The following is an 18899-nucleotide window of genomic DNA, read 5'->3' as shown; positions in this document are numbered from 1 at the left end:
TAGAAAGGCAGTGGATATAAAACATACCATTTTGCTGATTGCTCCAAATAGTAAAAATATTGTATACTATAATGGCTAATGGAGTAAAATGTTTTAAAAACATACTCTTTATATTTTATTTTCTTGTACTAATATCTAAGTTTCTTTCTTAAAGTTATAAAATATATGAAATACAGTATCTATAACAACCATATTTTTTGCATACTATCTGCAGTATCTAATTCTTTCCACTCTGATATAGGCTTGAGTGTTTATTTTACTGTATATAAACTATTTGAAAGTCATATGTCTTTTATTTTCTACTTATGCTTAAGGCATACATTGTCTTATTTTATATGCTCTCCTTGTTTATCTGTATTATATTGAAACATATGAGATTGATAAACATTAGGCAGTCACCAAGACATGGCACCTGGAAGTTTGATAGGAATTTCACAAATAATAGTATCTCTTCTGTAGAGAATATTTACTCTATGCCATTTGCTCAACTAGATATATCCTAAATCATATCATATTGAGCTGTCACAGCTATATGGCAAATTTTAGTGATTATCTATTTTTCACACATGTGTAAATTCTAAGCTGGAGGAACTTGCCCGAGGTGTTGAGCTATCACAGTCAATGTGATAACCTGATTTGAAAAATGAAACAAAATGACAAAAACTTGTGTTTGCTCTATTGTGTACATTTTTCAAATCTAGAGACCTGCATATTTTGCATAGCTTTTACTACAGACCAGCACAATTTTATTGGTGTTTTGCACTCACATTATCTCATTTGGCCATGATTATATGATTATAGTCTGGTCAGGGAAGGTACTCATCCCTAATATTGTCGTTGGCATATACTTTGGAACACTAATCAATCAAAAGAAGAAACGCTTCAACTGCCATTGCTGGTGCCACCAGAGTGACAAGGACAAAATATAAAGTACTAGCAGTATTATAGTCCCAAAATTCTCTGTGGAAGGCACATTAAAGTTAATGGAGCCAACGAATGACTTAATACAATGTGGTAGATTCTCAGTTTTTAAAAATGGCATGGAGGAGAGATGCATTTGGTAGAGAGCTGATGTAAGAATTAAGATATTTTATAGTAATCTCTGTCTGGAAAATAATCTGTTGGTCTCCGTTTCTCAAGAGAAACAAATCACACTACAAGGTTGTTATTTTTTTCTGTCTCATCGGACACTGTCCCCCAAGCTTCCTTTTCAAATTTCTGTACAAATGTGTTATGCTTTATATTCCTTAGTGTTTTGTGTCTAGTCCTGTCCTGGCAATTTGATTCACTGAATTATTCCCCTTGAGCCAGTGGCAGAGAATAGATAAAACATAAAGTAGCTTATGCTACATAAAATCCATGTAGGAACTGTACCAGACAGTTTTAAAACACCTTCTGAAATTTTTCTCTTTCATATATTTGCTCCTTTCTCACCCTCTTTCCTCAAAGAAATCTATTCCCTCTAGATAAAATGGAAAATTTAAGTCAAAAACATTAACAGTAGAGAGCAAATTGTTCAGTGAGAGGAACTGTGTTCAGGACACTGATTTCCCTGGATTACAACAATGGAAACCACTAATATTTTTTTATATTTCAGCCATTCTGCATATCAGTGAGACTGTATGAAATCAAGGTAAGTAGGACATAGGGGAGGGAATGGTAGTCTCTCAAACCTTATCATTGATTCATTACTTATCAGCTCAAAGTTTAAGCATATTAAATAGGGTATATTGGAGTAGTATTTTGCAACTGGATATATTTATAAATTAAAGAGATCTTAGTATATTTTATTATATAAATTTATTCCTTTTCTTAAATAAAAAGCAAGAAATTACCACTCTATGCCTGTGTTTCTAATTTAATATAGACTATGTAGTACTTTCTTTAAGAGAACAGACTTTAATTTTAGGTATTCTCTGATTAAACACTTGTTAGCTATACGAATATATCTAAGGTACAAAAACACACTGACCCTAATGCTTCATTGGGAATAAAGATAAAACTTCCATAGATGTGTCCTAATGGCTATATGAGATAGAATATAAACGTCCTTAGAATTTCATTGGAATAATGGTTTTGGTCAATTACAGTTAACTATGAATATTCTGCCCAAAGTTGGAAGTCAATTTCAACCAAAAGAAAATAAATACACCAGTTCTTCTTAAAGCATAGTAAGTGCCACATGGTTTATAGAGCACTTGCATATATATTATTAAATTCATTCTGAAGATGCCCTTGAAATTTTAACTCCATGATAAACAGAAAAAAACTGATGCTTAGGGAATTTAAGAAACTGCCAAAGTCACACTTCCATTTGTATCTTCAAATCACATTCTCTAATTGCAGAACCCATATACTTTCTGTGATAGTAATTTACCCTAGACTGTCATGAATAAGACATTAAGTGGTTTTTTTTTTAATGTTTATTTATTTTTGAAAGAAAGAGAGAGAGTGAGTGGGGAAGGGGCAGAGAGAGACACACACACACACAGAATCTGAAGTAGACTCCAGGCTCTGAGCTGTCAGCACAAAGCCCAATACAGGGCTCCAACCCACAAACCACGAGATCATAACCTCAGCCAAAGTTGGATGCTTAACCAGCTGAACCACCCAGGCACTCCAAAAATTAATAGTGTTTTGATATCATAATCTTATTATCACTTTATGTACTCTTCCTCTTTGCTTATTTTTGTCTAAATAAAGAACTGAAAGTTTGAGGTTAGGAGTTGGTATTTGCCAACAATTCCTACAGGTACAATCCTTCCAGCCACTCATTGGTTTCTCCAGGGGAGTCTTAGCTTTATTCAGACCAAAAGAAGTTCTTAGTGAACACTTGTGCCATGGCCCAAAGCCCAGCAAGATTGAACATTGAAAGTAAATTTAGAGTAATTATGAAGCCAACCTAGATGTTACCCACAACACTGAATTAAACAATTTTCCTTTCCTCTAACGTATCAGCCAAAATGCTGAAGAACTCTTTACTCATAAAGTTAAAAAAAAAAAAAGAAAGAAAGAAAGAGTGATGTGATCATAAAGCACAATGCTTGGAAGCCATGATTCATGAAGTTTCTCTAATGATCTCTAATAAGGTTTAACTGAAGAGTGAATTTAGTAAACACAGAAAAAGTTGAAACAATTAGCCTCTCAAAGTTATTGTATTACTAATGGATATGTCTACCCAGTGCAACTAGGACATTATTAACAACCACAAAATGCACCGCAAATAAAATGGAATCAGTCTAAGGCTCTTAATCTCTTAAAGGAACATCCTTTTGGTTCTTCACATATCCTTTAATACAGAGTCCCTTTCTCATGTTGGGCATCAAAGAAGTTATCAGTTTCTACTTTATCTAAAGGGTCATTGTTAATACTAAATTGATGGTAAAAAATTTGAAAGGGCATTAACTAGGGGTCCTTTCAGAATGAAACCTTGAAGGTACTTTGTGGCCATCTTATTCAACAAATATGAAGTATTATTGTTAACTTTCATTTTGAATATGTCAAAGAGCTGTCTCAGGGGTCCTTGAAGGGATTCTTGATTTTGACTAAAAGGGTGGAAGATAATATAGAGGTTAACCTAAACCGTGTTCTTCCAGGGGGAAATATGGATCTGCCTTCAGAAACAATAAAGAGGAGGTTCCTCAAAAAATTAAAAATAGATCTACCCTATGACCCAGCAATAGCACTGCTAGGAATTTACCCAAGGGATACAGGAGTACTGATGCATAGGGGCACTTGTACCCCAATGTTTATAGCAGCACTCTCAACAATAGCCAAATTATGGAAAGAGCCTAAATGTCCATCAACTGATGAATGGATAAAGAAATTGTGGTTTATATACACAATGGAGTACTACGTGGCAATGAGAAAGAACGAAATATGGCCCTTTGTAGCAACATGGATGGAACTGGAGAGTGTGATGCTAAGTGAAATAAGCCATACAGGGAAAGACAGATACCATATGTTTTCACTCTTAGGTGGATCCTGAGAAACTTAACAGAAACCCATGGGGGAGGGGAAGGAAAAAAAAAAAAGAGGTTAGAGTGGGAGAGAGCCAAAGCATAAGAGACTCTTAAAAACTGAGAACAAACTGAGGGTTGATGGGGGGTGGGAGGGAGGGGGGTGGGTGATGGGTATTGAGGAGGGCACCTTTTGGGATGAGCACTGGGTGTTGTATGGAAACCAATTTGACAATAAATTTCATATACTGGGAAAAAAAAGAAACAATAAAGAGGAGTTAAATGCTTAGAGATATCCTTTATCCTCTGCATGAATACATCCTTGGGATGGTCTCAGACTTGAGGAATCATATGCACCTTGTTAAACACTGAAGTTTATTTCTCCCAAAAGGCTGCTGAATGAATGAAGGCATAACATGCATCAGGCTTAGTTGATGCTGGTAAATGAATACAATTCATTGAATTTTCATTAACATCTTTACAAAAATAGTATAGTATACCTTCCCCAAGACTGTGATATTGATCATCTCTCCCTACAGTTTCTTTAAGCATGTTCTCTGACCCTACAAAACTGGGGTAGTACTCATTTTCAGTGATGTTCACATGAACCCTTCCTTACCTATTGTAACTTCCTTCATAGCTTTTCGTATATTCCCTCAAAGGTTTCATCAGTAGCTAGAGTATGAAAGTCAATCATGGTATTATTTTTCAGAAAAGTCTTAAAATTGAAAGGAAACACGGGAGAAAAAAAGACTATGCAAAAAAGTTTAAATAAGGGTAAAAATACAGTGCACTGATACATTATTAACTATGGAATAGCAATAATAGATTTTTAAAAGCTGGCTCTCCAATGCCAGCTAAATAGAGCAGAAATTTCAATCTTGAGATTGAAACCAAATATTGTCTATTTGATGAGAATGCATTTGGGGATTTCTAGGTGTTATGAAAAACTAGCGCTTTCAAAAAAGCAACCCCTGATGAAGGAAGACTGACATTACTGAACAGGAATAAAGTTAATTGAAGGAATGAATTCTAAAGAAACTTAATGAAAGTAACTTTAAAATAATGTTTTATGAAGTTTTCTTTTTTAAATTGCATATTCAGGGGCACCTGAGTGGGTTATGCATCCAATTTTTGGTTTTGGTTCAGGTCATGATCTACGGCTTCGTGGGTCTGAGCCCCACATAGACCTCCTCGCTGGCAGTGTGGAGCCTGCTGGGGATTCTCTCTCACTCTCTCTCTGCCCCTTCCACTTGTGCTGTCTCTCTCTCACACAAAATAAATAAACACTAAACACTTTTAAAAAACTAAATTGTATATCCAAAAAATTGGGGTTTCTTTTACATATCTTTGTTATATATTTACTTGATATAGGGAATTTAGGCCTAGCGGATACATACATCTTGAAAAGTAGATAAACTAAAAAAAAAAAAAAAAAAAAAAAAAAAGCTTTTGCAAAACTAAGACCCAGCCTGTGTGATCTGCAGCCTGGAATTTGAAATACAATAGAGAACTTCACCTCATGGGTGTGTTTGATTCAACAACAAACTCAACATCACTTAATTAATGAATGAGACATGTGTTTATTTTAAGCCTTCTATGACTCTTCTAGGCACTGGATTGGGTTGCAATGGCTTTGAGGGTAAGAATCTGTGCTAACTTTCAGACAGGCACAATGTAGTGGAGGAGCTCACAGGAGTTTTCAGCACAGATGTTTAGTGTGCTGAGAAAAATAAATCAAAGACTCTTAAACTTTCCCCCGTAGATGAAATGACATACTATTTCAGCAAAACTCTGGCTCTACACTTAAACTTCTGTTAATCTACGTTCAAAATTTTTTCCTTGGGCTTTCTCCTAGAGATCTGGCTGGAGGACAACAAATAAGCAACTGAGGAATGAGAAACCACACAGAAATAACAGAGTTTATCCTCCTGGGATTGTCAGATGACCCACAGCTTCAGGTGGTGATCTTTGTCTCTCTGCTCATCACCTACGTGCTCAGCATCACTGGCAACCTGACCATTATCACCCTTACGCTGCTGGATTCTCACCTCCAGACCCCCATGTATTTCTTCCTCAGAAACTTCTCCTTATTAGAGGTTTCATTCACAACTGTCAGCATACCCAAGTTCCTGGGCACCATGATGACTGGAGATAAAACCATTTCCTTTAATGACTGCATTGCTCAGCTATTTTTTTTCATTCTCTTGGGAGTCACTGAATTTTACCTTCTGGCCGCCATGTCCTATGACCGTTACATTGCCATCTGCAAACCTCTGCATTACATGACCATCATGAATCACAGAGTCTGCATACTCCTTGTCTTCTCTTCGTGGCTAACGTCATTCTTAATCATATTCCCCGCACTCATGTTGCTCCTAAACCTTAATTACTGTAGGTCTAATATTATTGACCATTTTACCTGTGATTATTTTCCCCTGCTACAACTTTCCTGTTCAGACACAAAATTCTTAGAGGCGCTGGGGTTTTCCTGTGCTGTGTTCACTTTAATGTTCACTTTGGCCTTGATATTTCTGTCTTACACACATATCATCAGAACAATTTTAAGAATTCCTTCTACTAGTCAGAGGAAAAAGGCCTTTTCCACATGTTCATCCCATATGATTGTCATCTCCATCTCCTATGGCAGCTGCATTTTCATGTACATTAATCCATCAGCAAAAGACACAGTGTCTCTGAGCAAGGGAGTTGCTGTGCTAAACACCTCAGTGGCCCCCATGCTGAACCCCTTTATTTACAGCCTAAGGAATCAGCAAGTCAGGCGAGCCTTCATGGACAGGGCAAGGAAGATTGTATTTTTCTCCAGATAACGAAAGGCTGTGGTGTCATGAATTAGCCACATACCACATGGCAATTTAAAATATACAAACATGAAATTCAAGGAATTCTTCAAGTCACAATGGCCTTCCTGTTTCCTTATTCATTCTTTGTTTCTTTCTAACAATTAAGAAGCACCTTTAATATATTTCCCATTCAATTATAATAACTTCATATGTCTTTCTAGTTCCCAGTCTTCTGAACACATTGTTAGTTGCAACTTCTTGAGCAACTATTGTTTTATACAGTATCATAGTTTGAGTTTTGTTTAGGAAAACAATTATCATCAGGAATGAAGAGGCTCTGTAAATATTGATATATTTTATTTAATCTATACAGAAGATATAATTATATGATTTTCATTGACAGGAATTCCCTCACCATCTTGTCATTTTTCTAGGAAAAAAAATTCTTCAAATGCCATATGATTTACAGAAAAAAATGTGAAAGTTTTCATTTAAAACACACATTTAAAAAACAAGAAACATTGCACACTTAATAGGTATGTCCATACAAATTATCTATTGGTTAAAAAAAAAGCAATCTCTAATAATATATACTTCTGTATTCATGTGGCCAAATAGATCTCCATATTTACAAATTCCATAATTACTCAGTAGATATAGGTAGATATACAGGTAGATACATATATACAAACATGTATGCATACATACATACTATAGAATATATATAGCATAGTATACTATATATACTATATATAGTAAGCATACATTTGCACATACTGTAGAAAATTATGAAGTAATAGCTGTTTTAGATCTGTAGGATCAGTTTATTTTCTCTAATTTCAGAGAATGTAAGCTCCACTTTCTAACTATGCTGAAATATTAATTATACTTCTTTCTCTACGTTTGGACATGTTTGAAACAAGACATGTGTCTGAATTATTTAATGCCTAGACAAAATCTTTTAGGTTTTGTAGAAACTTTGTGAAAGCTTTATAGCAGAGCAAAATTTTATATTTATATAAATTTATATTTATATTTATATAAATTTATAGCAGAGCAAAAAAAATCTATAAAACTAGAATTTCACCTGTTAAAATACTCTTCCACTCATTCTACTTAAGGTATTAAATGACTAAAGTATTTTAGAAAGATGTAGAGATGTGTGTGTGAGAGAGAAAGAGAGAGCGAGAGAGACAGAGAGAGACTAAAATAAGAATTATGGGTACAAAAAAAGTATTCTAAATTATATAAATTACTTTTTAGTAATAGAAAATATAATATAATCCTAATTAGTGGTGCAACGTTCCTAATGATCTCTATGCAATTTATTCAATTGACAAATACAGGAGTTGTTAGAGAAGAAAAAACAAAATAAATAATAGAAAACTGAAGGAGATTCAAAATGTAGGAGAAAACTTATAAATGGTTTCTCAATTTCATCTTCTCTGAAGTATAATTTGTGTGTTAAATAAGACAAATAGCTGGCAAACAGGGTTCTATAACCTCTTAACATATACTTCCCCACTGATAAGGCCAGTGTCCAATAAATCTGGTATATATAATGCACTATAGGGATGGAAATGAACCTGTCATAGAGAATAATTAGCTATCAGGAAAAAGTAAGGATTATTGTTAATATTGGTCTCTATATCTAACTGCTACAGTTGAAAATCAGTACAAATTATATTTATAAAGTGATGAGAACATTTAATATGAGATCTACCCACTTATATTTTAAGGCCACAATATAGTATTGTTAACTGTAGGTAAAAATGTACTATAGCAAACAATATTCTTTAATAATATTCATATTCAACATCTTCAGAACTTGCTCCTTTTACAGAAGTGAACTTTGTAGTGTCGTAGACTTTGGGTCTGGAGTTCTCTCTTGTCTAGCAAGAGAGTGGGACACAGGATTGAAAATGTGAGAGAAGCTAATGCCCGGGAGGAGACAAGAGCCCTGAGTAAGGGTCCTTGCTCCATTTTTATTAGGATCAGAAGGCTTACAAGAGTGAATGATGTGCATAGAGACACAATGAAACCATGAACATTAAGTCATGGGCATGGGGAAAAGGGGGTTTTGGAGATATGTGGTGTTAGGGATTTGGGTAAACACAAAACAAGATTCTGCTGCTGGGTGGAAGGTTGTTTACAGCAAACGTGAGGACCCACCTCTATTTACCTAAACTGGCCTAGGGGACAAGAAAGACAGAGCATGCTACCTCAGGTTCAACAAGGCACTTTCTTTTGCTAATTAGGTCCACTCTGGGCAACTCTGCACTGTTGTGGTCTATAGCCCTATTTGCCTGTTTACCTAATTTGGTCCTTCCTTCCTTCCTGTGAAACCATCTTTCTGCTATTGTCCCATATCTTTGTCCTAAACTGGGGGCCTTTGCTCCATTTACCTAATCTTATTTACCCAAACTTGGGTGTGTTCATCCTATGGCTTTCTAATTCTTTATGCCTTGCTAACCCATCAGTGCAGGCTCAGAGAATTCCTAAGCTTATTCCCCACATATAGCAACTATCATCAATTCCCCATTGCCCACCCCAACCTGTCCCAAGGCAGCCACCATCTATTCTCCATTTCTATGAGTTAGACTAATCCTCATAAAAGTGGATTTATCCATTTTTTGTTCTTTTGTGACTGACTTATTTCATCTAAACTAATGTCTTCCAGATTCATCAATGTTGTCACATATCTTTAAATGAAATAAAAATGAAAGAGAAAGAAATACCTATATATTTCTTAGCTGGAACCTCTCTTAGAAATCTCATTTACACTGTATGTATTCCTAGATATCTGGAGACAATTATCACCAGGGATAATATCATTTCCTATAACAGCTGTGCAGCCCAACTATTTTTCTTTGTGTTCATGGGAGTGGCTGAATTTCAATTTGAATTTCCATATCCTTTGGCTACTATGCTGTCATTTGCAAGCCCGTTCATTATACAACCATTATGAGCAGGAAACTCTGTACCCTGTTTATGCTATGTGCATGGCCAGGTATGTTTTTGATCATTTTCCCACCCCTTATACTTCTCCTCCAGCTGGATAACTGTGTCTCCATTGTCACTGATCATTTTACATGTGGCTATCTTTCCCTTTTACAACTGTCTTATTTAGATACATAGCTCCTAGCAGTAATTGGTTTCCACTTTGCTTTCATTACTTTACTATTCACTTTGGCATTTGTGATTTTGTCCTACATATATATCATATCTGCTAGTCAGAGAAAAAAGTTTTTTCTGCTTGTTCTACTTACATGAATGCCATTTCTATTTTCATATATGCTAATTCATCTGCAAAAATAAAAAGTATCATTGACAAAGGCAGTAGCTATTCTTAGTAATTCTGTTTCCCTCAGGCTGAACCGCTTTACACCCTAAGGGGCCAGAAAATATACAAACCTTCAAATATTTGGTCCTTAAGGTATGTTTCATACAAGCAAATCCAAATTTGGGGTAGTACAGGGGGGTTCCGGAAGATGGCGGCGTAGGAGGACGCAGGGCTCACAGCGCGTCCTGCCGATCACTTAGATTCCACCTACACCTGCCTAAAGAACCCAGAAAACCGCCAGAGGATTAGCAGAAGGGAGTCTCCGGAGTCAAGCGCAGACTAGAGGCCCACGGAAGAGGGTAGGAAGGGCGGCGAGGCGGTGCGCGCTCCACGGACTGGCGGGAGGGAGCCGGGGCGGAGGGGCGGCTCGCCGGTGAAGCAGAGCCCCCGAGTCTGGCTGGCAAAAGCGGAGGGGCCGGACGGACTGTGTTCCGACAGCAAGCGCGACTTAGCGTCTGGGAGGTCAGAAGTTAACAGCTCTGCTCGGAAAGCGGGAAGGCTGGAGGACAAAGGGAGGGAGAGCTGCTGAGCCCCCGGACGGCAGAGCTCAGCTTGGCGGGGAACAAAGGCGCCAGCGCCATCTCCCCCGCCCATCCCCCAGCCAAAATCCCAAAGGGAACCAGTTCCTGCCAGGGAACTTGCTCGCTCCGCGCAAACACCCAACTCTGTGCTTCTGTGGAGCCAAACCTCCGGCAGCGGATCTGACTCCCTCCCGCTGCCACAGGGCTCCTCCTGAAGTGGATCACCTAAGGAGAAGCGAGCTAAGCCTGCCCCTCCAGCCCCCGTGCACCTTGCCCACCCACCCCAGCTAATACGCCAGATCCCCAGCAACACAAGCCTGGCAGTGTGCAAGTAGCCCAGACGGGACACGCCACCCCACAGTGAATCCCGCCCCTAGGAGAGGGGAAGAGAAGGCACACACCAGTCTGACTGTGGCCCCAGCAGTGGGCTGGGGGCAGACATCGGGTCGGACTGCGGCCCCGCCCACTAACTCCAGTTATACACCACAGCACAGGGGAAGTGCACTGCAGGTCCTCACCACGCCAGGGACTCTCCAAAATGACCAAACGGAAGAATTCCCCTCAGAAGAATCTCCAGGAAATAACAACAGCTAATGAACTGATCAAAAAGGATTTAAATAATATAACAGAAAATGAATTTAGAATAATAGTCATAAAATTAATCGCTGGGCTTGAAAACAGTATACAGGACAGCAGAGAATCTCTTGCCACAAAGATCGAGGGACTAAGGAACAGTCACGAGGAGTTGAAAAACGCTTTAAACGAATTGCAAAACAAAATGGAATCCACGATGGCTCGGCTTGAAGAGGCAGAGGAGAGAATAGGTGAACTAGAAGATAAAGTTATGGAGAAAGAGGAAGCTGAAAGAAAGAGGGATAAAAAAATCCAGGAGTATGAGGGGAAAATTAGAGAACTAAGTGATACACTAAAAAAAAATAATATACGCATAATTGGTATCCCAGAGGAGGAAGAGAGAGGGAAGGGTGCTGAAGGGGTACTTGAACAAATTATAGCTGAGAACTTCCCTGAACTGGGGAAGGAAAAAGGCATTGAAATCCAAGAGGCACAGAGAACTCCCTTCAGACGTAACTTGAATCGATCTTCTGCACGACATATCATAGTGAAACTGGCAAAATACAAGGATAAAGAGAAAATTCTGAAAGCAGCAAGGGATAAACGTGCCCTCACATATAAAGGGAGACCTATAAGACTCGTGACTGATCTCTCCTTTGAAACTTGGCAGGCCAGAAAGGCTTGGCACGATATCTACAGTGTGCTAAACAGAAAAAATATGCAGCCGAGAATCCTTTATCCAGCAAGTCTGTCATTTAGAATAGAAGGAGAGATAAAGGTCTTCCCAAACAAACAAAAACTGAAGGAATTTGTCACCACGAAACCAGCCCTACAAGAGATCCTAAGGGGGATCCTGTGAGACAAAGTACCAGAGACATCACTACAAGCATAAAACATACAGACATCACAATGACTCTAAACCCATATCTTTCTATAATAACACTGAATGTAAATGGATTAAATGCGCCAACTAAAAGACATAGGGTATCAGAATGGATAAAAAAACAAGACCCATCTATTTGCTGTCTACAAGAGACTCATTTTAGATCTGAGGACACCTTTAGATTGAGAGTGAGGGGATGGAGAACTATTTATCATGCTCCTGGAAGCCAAAAGAAAGCTGGAGTAGCCATACTTATATCAGACAAACTAGACTTTAAATTAAAGGCTGTAACAAGAGATGAAGAAGGGCATTATATAATAATCACAGGGTCTATCCCTCAGGAAGAGCTAACTATTATAAATGTCTATGCGCCAAATACCCGAGCCCCCAGATATATAAAACAATTACTCATAAACATAAGCAACCTTATTGATAAGAATGTGGTCATTGCAGGGGACTTTAACACCCCACTTACAGAAATGGATAGATCATCTAGACACACAGTCAATAAAGAAACAAGGGCCCTGAATGATACATTGGATCAGATGGACTTGACAGATATATTTAGAACTCTGCATCCCAAAGAAACAGAATATACTTTCTTCTCGAGTGCACATGGAACATTCTCCAAGATAGATCACATACTGGGTCACAAAACAGCCCTTCATAAGTTTACAAGAATTGAAATTATACCATGCATACTTTCAGACCACAATGCTATGAAGCTTGAAATCAACCACAGGAAAAAGTCTGGAAAAACCAAAAGCATGGAGGTTAAAGAACACCCTACTAACGAATGAGTGGGTCAACCAGGCAATTAGAGAAGAAATTAAAACATATATGGAAACAAACGAAAATGAAAATACAACAATCCAAACGCTTTGGGATGCAGCGAAGGCAGTCCTGAGAGGAAAATACATTGCAATCCAGGCCTATCTCCAGAAACAAGAAAAATCCCAAATACAAAATCTAACAGCACACCTAAAGGAAATAGAAGCAGAACAGCAAAGGCAGCCTAAACCCAGCAGAAGAAGAGAAATCATAAAGATCAGAGCAGAAATAAACAATATAGAATCTAAAAAAACTGTAGAGCAGATCAACGAAACCAAGAGTTGGTTTTTTGAAAAAATAAACAAAATTGACAAACCTCTAGCCAGGCTTCTCAAAAAGAAAAGGGAGATGACCCAAATAGATAAAATCATGAATGAAAATGGAATGATTACAACCAATCCCTCAGAGATACAAACAATTATCAGGGAATACTATGAAAAATTATATGCCAGCAAATTGGACAACCTGGAAGAAATGGACAAATTTCTAAACACCCACACTCTTCCAAAACTCAATCAGGAGGAAATAGAAAGCTTGAACAGACCCATAACCAGCGAAGAAATTGAATCGGTTATCAAAAATCTCCCAACAAATAAGAGTCCAGGACCAGATGGCTTCCCAGGGGAGTTCTACCAGACATTTAAAGCAGAGATAATACCTATCCTTCTCAAGCTATTCCAAGAAATAGAAAGGGAAGGAAAACTTCCAGACTCATTCTATGAAGCCAGTATTACTTTGATTCCTAAACCAGACAGAGACCCAGTAAAAAAAGAGAACTACAGGCCAATATCCCTGATGAATATGGATGCAAAAATTCTTAATAAGATACTAGCAAATCGAATTCAACAGCATATAAAAAGAATTATTCACCATGATCAAGTGGGATTCATTCCTGGGATGCAGGGCTGGTTCAACATTCGCAAATCGATCAACGTGATACATCACATTAACAAAAAAAAAGAGAAGAACCATATGATCCTGTCAATCGATGCAGAAAAGGCCTTTGACAAAATCCAGCACCCTTTCTTAATAAAAACCCTTGAGAAAGTCGGGATAGAAGGAACATACTTAAAGATCATAAAGGCCATTTATGAAAAGCCCACAGCTAACATCATCCTCAACGGGGAAAAACTGAGAGCTTTTTCCCTGAGATCAGGAACACGACAGGGATGCCCACTGTCACCGCTGCTGTTTAATATAGTGCTGGAAGTTCTAGCATCAGCAATCAGACAACAAAAGGAAATCAAAGGCATCAAAATTGGCAAAGATGAAGTCAAGCTTTCGCTTTTTGCAGATGACATGATATTATACATGGAAAATCCGATAGACTCCACCAAAAGTCTGCTAGAACTGATACATGAATTCAGCAAAGTTGCAGGATACAAAATCAATGTGCAGAAATCAGTTGCATTCTTATACACTAACAATGAAGCAACAGAAAGACAAATGAAGAAACTGATCCCATTCACAATTGCACCAAACCAGCATAAAAGATCTGTATGCTGAAAACTATAGAAAGCTTATGCAGGTAATTGAAGAAGATATAAAGAAATGGAAAGACATTCCCTGCTCATGGATTGGAAGAATAAATATTGTCAAAATGTCAATACTACCCAAAGCTATCTACACATTCAATGCAATCCCAATCAAAATTGCACCAGCATTCTTCTCGAAACTAGAACAAGCAATCCTAAAATTCATATGGAACCACAAAAGGCCCCGAATAGCCAACGTAATTTTGAAGAAGAAGACCAAAGCAGGAGGCATCACAATCCCAGACTTTAGCCTCTACTACAAAGCTGTCATCATCAAGACAGCATGGTATTGGCATAAAAACAGACACATAGACCAATGGAATAGAATAGAAACCCCAGAACTATACCCACAAACGTATGGCCAACTCATCTTTGACAAAGCAGGAAAGAACATCCAATGGAAAAAAGACAGTCTCTTTAACAAATGGTGCTGGGAGAACTGGACAGCAACATGCAGAAGGTTGAAACTAGACCACTTTCTCACACCATTCACAAAAATAAACTCAAAATGGATAAAGGACCTGAATGTGAGACAGGAAACCATCAAAACCTTAGAGGAGAAAGCAGGAAAAGACCTCTCTGACCTCAGCCGTAGCAATCTCTTACTCGGCACATCCCCAAAGGCAAGGGAATTAAAAGCAAAAGTGAATTACTGGGACCTTATGAAGATAAAAAGCTTCTGCACAGCAAAGGAAACAACCAACAAAACTAAAAGGCAACCAACGGAATGGGAAAAGATATTTGCAAATGACACATCGGACAAAGGGCTAGTATCCAAAATCTATAAAGAGCTCATCAAACTCCACACCCGAAAAACAAATAACCCAGTGAAGAAATGGGCAGAAAACATGAATAGACACTTCTCTAAAGAAGACATCCGGATGGCCAACAGGCACATGAAAAGATGTTCAACGTCGCTCCTTATCAGGGAAATACAAATCAAAACCACACTCAGATACCACCTCACGCCAGTCAGAGTGGCCAAAATGAAGAAATCAGGAGACTATAGATGCTGGAGAGGATGTGGAGAAACAGGAACCCTCTTGCACTGTTGGTGGGAATGCAAATTGGTGCAGCCGCTCTGGAAAGCAGTGTGGAGGTTCCTCAGAAAATTAAAAATAGACCTACCCTATGACCCAGCAATAGCACTGCTAGGAATTTATCCAAGGGATACAGGAGTACTGATGCATAGGGGCACCTGTACCCCAATGTTTATAGCGGCACTCTCAACAATAGCCAAATTATGGAAAGAGCCTAAATGTCCATCAACTGATGAATGGATAAAGAAATTGTGGTTTATATACACAATGGAATACTACGTGGCAATGAGAAAAAATGAAATATGGCCTTTTGTAGCAACATGGATGGAACTGGAGAGTGTGATGCTAAGTGAAATAAGCCATACAGAGAAAGACAGATACCATATGGTTTCACTCTTATGTGGATCCTGAGAAACATAACAGAAACCCATGGGGGAGGGGAAGGAAAAAAAAAAAAAAAAAGAGGTTAGAGTGGGAGAGAGCCAAAGCATAAGAGACTGTTAAAAACTGAGAACAAACTGAGGGTTGATGGGGGGTGGGAGGGAGGGCAGGGTGGGAGGGAGGGCAGGGTGGGTGATGGGTATTGAGGAGGGCACCTTTTGGGATGAGCACTGGGTGTTGTATGGAAACCAATTTGACAGTAAATTTCATATATTAAAAAAAAAAAAAAAAGAAAAAAAAAAACAAATTTGGGGTAGTATGAATGAATGTTATCATAAAGATTTGATAAAGGAAAATGAAATTTTAAACTAATTTGTACTATCTTCCTATATCTATGTCACAGCTACAGGAAATGCTGAGCTCATTTGTTAAGCATTGTTCATAACATAGATGTGGATGGGTTGTGTCTTCCTGTAAAACTATCTGTAAGGGTGCCTGGGTAGCTCAGTTCGTTAAACATCCAACTTCGGCTCAGGTCATGATCTCACAGCTTGTGAGTTCAAGTCTCACACTGGGCTTGTGCTGACAGCTCAGAACATGGAGCCCACTTCGGATTCTGTGTCTCCCACTCTCTCTCTTCCCCTCCCCCACTCATGCTCTATTTCTCTCTCTCTCAAAAAACAAATAAACATTAAAAAAAATTTTAACTATCCGTAGGTTCCATGCCAGTGATTTATGATTGTGATTTATGATTGTGAATATAAAACCAGTAGTTATGAAACATAACTCATTTTAATGACTATTCTTATTAATCAAAATGTTTTATCAAAAACACTAATTCCAAAAAAAAATACGAAATCCCTGTGGTTTTTGCCACATTATTCACAATAGCCAAGATATGGAGGCAACGCAAGTGTACATTGGTAGATGGAAGGATAAAGAAGATGTGATATATCCACAATGGAATATTGCTCAGCCATACAAAAGGATGTTTTGCAACAACATGGATGCACGTAGAGGGTATTTTGCTAAATGTAAAAAATCAGACAGAGAAAGGCAAATACCATATGATTTCACTTGTATGTGGAATCTCGAAAACAAAATAAAGCAACGAACAAACAAATAAAGCAGAAACAGATCCATAAATAGAGAACAAACTGATGGTTGCCAGAAGGAGAGGATTGAGGGATAGGTAAAATGTGCGAAGGAGAGTGGGATGTACAGACTGTCAATTGTGGAATAAGTCACAGAAACAGAAGTTACGGCATAAGGAGTATAGTCAACACTATTTTAATAGCTCTGTAGGTGGCAGCTACACTGTGGTGAGCACATCATAATGTATAGACTGATTGAAATGTTATGTTGTACAACTGAAACTAATATAACATTGTGTGTTAGCCACATTTCAATAAAAAGTGTTTTCTACTTTAATGACTTGAAGTAACACTGTTTTAATCAACTTATTTTAAATATCTCTTTCTCTTGATATACAAATATTTTTCCTTTTAAAAGTTACATGAATCACGAAATAAATATCTACAGCACCATTGTTTTTTCATACTACCTGTAGTGTCTGTCCAATTCTTCCCATTCAGCTAATAAAACTGGGTGTATATTTTACTACTTTCAAATTATCTGAAGGTCCTGTGTACACTGTTTTCTGTATATGCTGAAGTCATGTGTTATGTGTTATTTTTGAACTCTTCTTATTTTCTGCATTATTGTTTCTAAAAAAAACGTAACACAAATATTTAGGCAGCCACTGCCTCTTATGCTACATAAAAGTTTGATAGGAATTTCATAAACAATACCTCTTCTATACAGAGCATATATTCTGTGTCATATATAAGCCAGGTATGTTCTACACCATATCATAATTAATCTTCACAGCTATATAACAAATTAGGCATAGTTATCCCTCTTTACCAATGTGTAAATTGATGCTTATAAGTTTTGAGTGACTTGCCTAAGATCTTGAGCTATAACAGCCAATATAATAGCCTAATTTGAAAATAAAAACAACAAAACAAAGAAAAACTTGTGTTTGCTCTCTTTTACACATCTTTGAAACTCTTTGAGGAACTGCAAATTTGGCATCGATTTTACCACAAGCACAATTTTACTGGTGCTTTTAACACATGATCTCCTTTGTGCATAATTATATTACTATTATTGAGTTCTAATTATATTATTATAGTCTAGTCAGGGAAGGTACTAACTCTTAATACTCTACTTGGCATATAAATGCCAATCAATCAAAACAGGAAACTTCAACTGCCATTACTGGCGAGCAATACAGTGAGCAGGAAAAAGAGTCTTATGTATTATGTATAAGAGGTATTATGATACCAAAAATTCTTCCAGGAGGCAGATTAAAAATAATGGGAGTCAAAGAATGGACTTAGCACAATGTGGTAGATTACCAGTTTAAAAATAAATGGCACGGTGTAGAGATGCATTCAGTAGAGATCTACATTAGAAATTAAGACATTTGGTTGCTAATCTGTGTGAAAAACAATGTCAAGGAAAGCAAACAATCACACTTAGTGTGATTGTTTGCTTGTTTGGGGATTTTTCTTTTCATTTCTCATTGGACACTATCCCACAGGATTTCTTTTCATGTCAGTGTTTTATATGTTAGTAGTTTATGTACACTCCTGTTCTGACAATTTTGATTCACTGAATTATTCCCCTTGAGTCAGTGGCAGAGAGAATAGATACAATAGTAAGTAGTTGTACCAGTTAAATCTGTGTAGAAACCATGTCAAAGAGTTAAAACACACTCTGATATTTTTTTTTTCATTTGTATATTTGGTCCTTTCTTACTGTCTACACTTAAATAAGTATATTCCTCCTGGGAAAAGGCAATGATAAAACAAAATGTTGATAACAGAAAATATACTTGTTCAATGGCAAAGGGAAGTCTATCAGAAATGCTGGTTTTCCTAGAGGACAATGATCAGATTTGCTTATCTTTTACCATTCTAGCCATTCTGACTGTTTGTGAACCTTTAGGAAAAGCAGAGTTG

At 37.5% G+C, this 18899-nt stretch overlaps 2 protein-coding genes across 4 annotated transcripts in view; both read left to right on the top strand.

Annotated features, from left to right (window-relative positions):
• LOC109270281 (olfactory receptor 6C1-like) overlaps window positions 1-18899 on the top strand; it is a 155611-nt gene that overhangs the window by 119602 nt on the left and 17110 nt on the right. The window contains exon 2 of one of the 3 annotated variants that reach the window (XM_053894855.1): window positions 1598-1633. The exons of the other annotated variants lie outside the window; for them this stretch is intronic. The gene's annotated coding sequence lies outside the window, so the exon portion shown is untranslated. The remainder of the gene's footprint in view (window positions 1-1597; window positions 1634-18899) is intronic. 3 annotated transcript variants of the gene reach the window in all.
• Window positions 5844-6945, top strand: LOC109270290 (olfactory receptor 6C1). The gene has a single exon (XM_019454684.2). It carries the CDS (start codon window positions 5855-5857, stop codon window positions 6788-6790), a length of 936 nt encoding a protein of 311 aa, XP_019310229.1. The 5' UTR covers window positions 5844-5854; the 3' UTR covers window positions 6791-6945.

This window comes from Panthera pardus, unplaced genomic scaffold, assembly GCF_024362965.1.
Source record: "Panthera pardus isolate Hobbes unplaced genomic scaffold, ASM2436296v1 HiC_scaffold_6, whole genome shotgun sequence".
Taxonomy (NCBI): Eukaryota; Metazoa; Chordata; class Mammalia; order Carnivora; family Felidae; genus Panthera; species Panthera pardus.
This window is presented reverse-complemented; position numbering and strand designations above follow the sequence as displayed.

What these genes read in the sequence shown, in the direction of transcription:
- LOC109270290 (XM_019454684.2), top strand. Translation starts at nt 5,855, where the DNA reads ATGAGAAACCACACAGAAATAACAGAGTTTATCCTCCTGGGATTGTCA.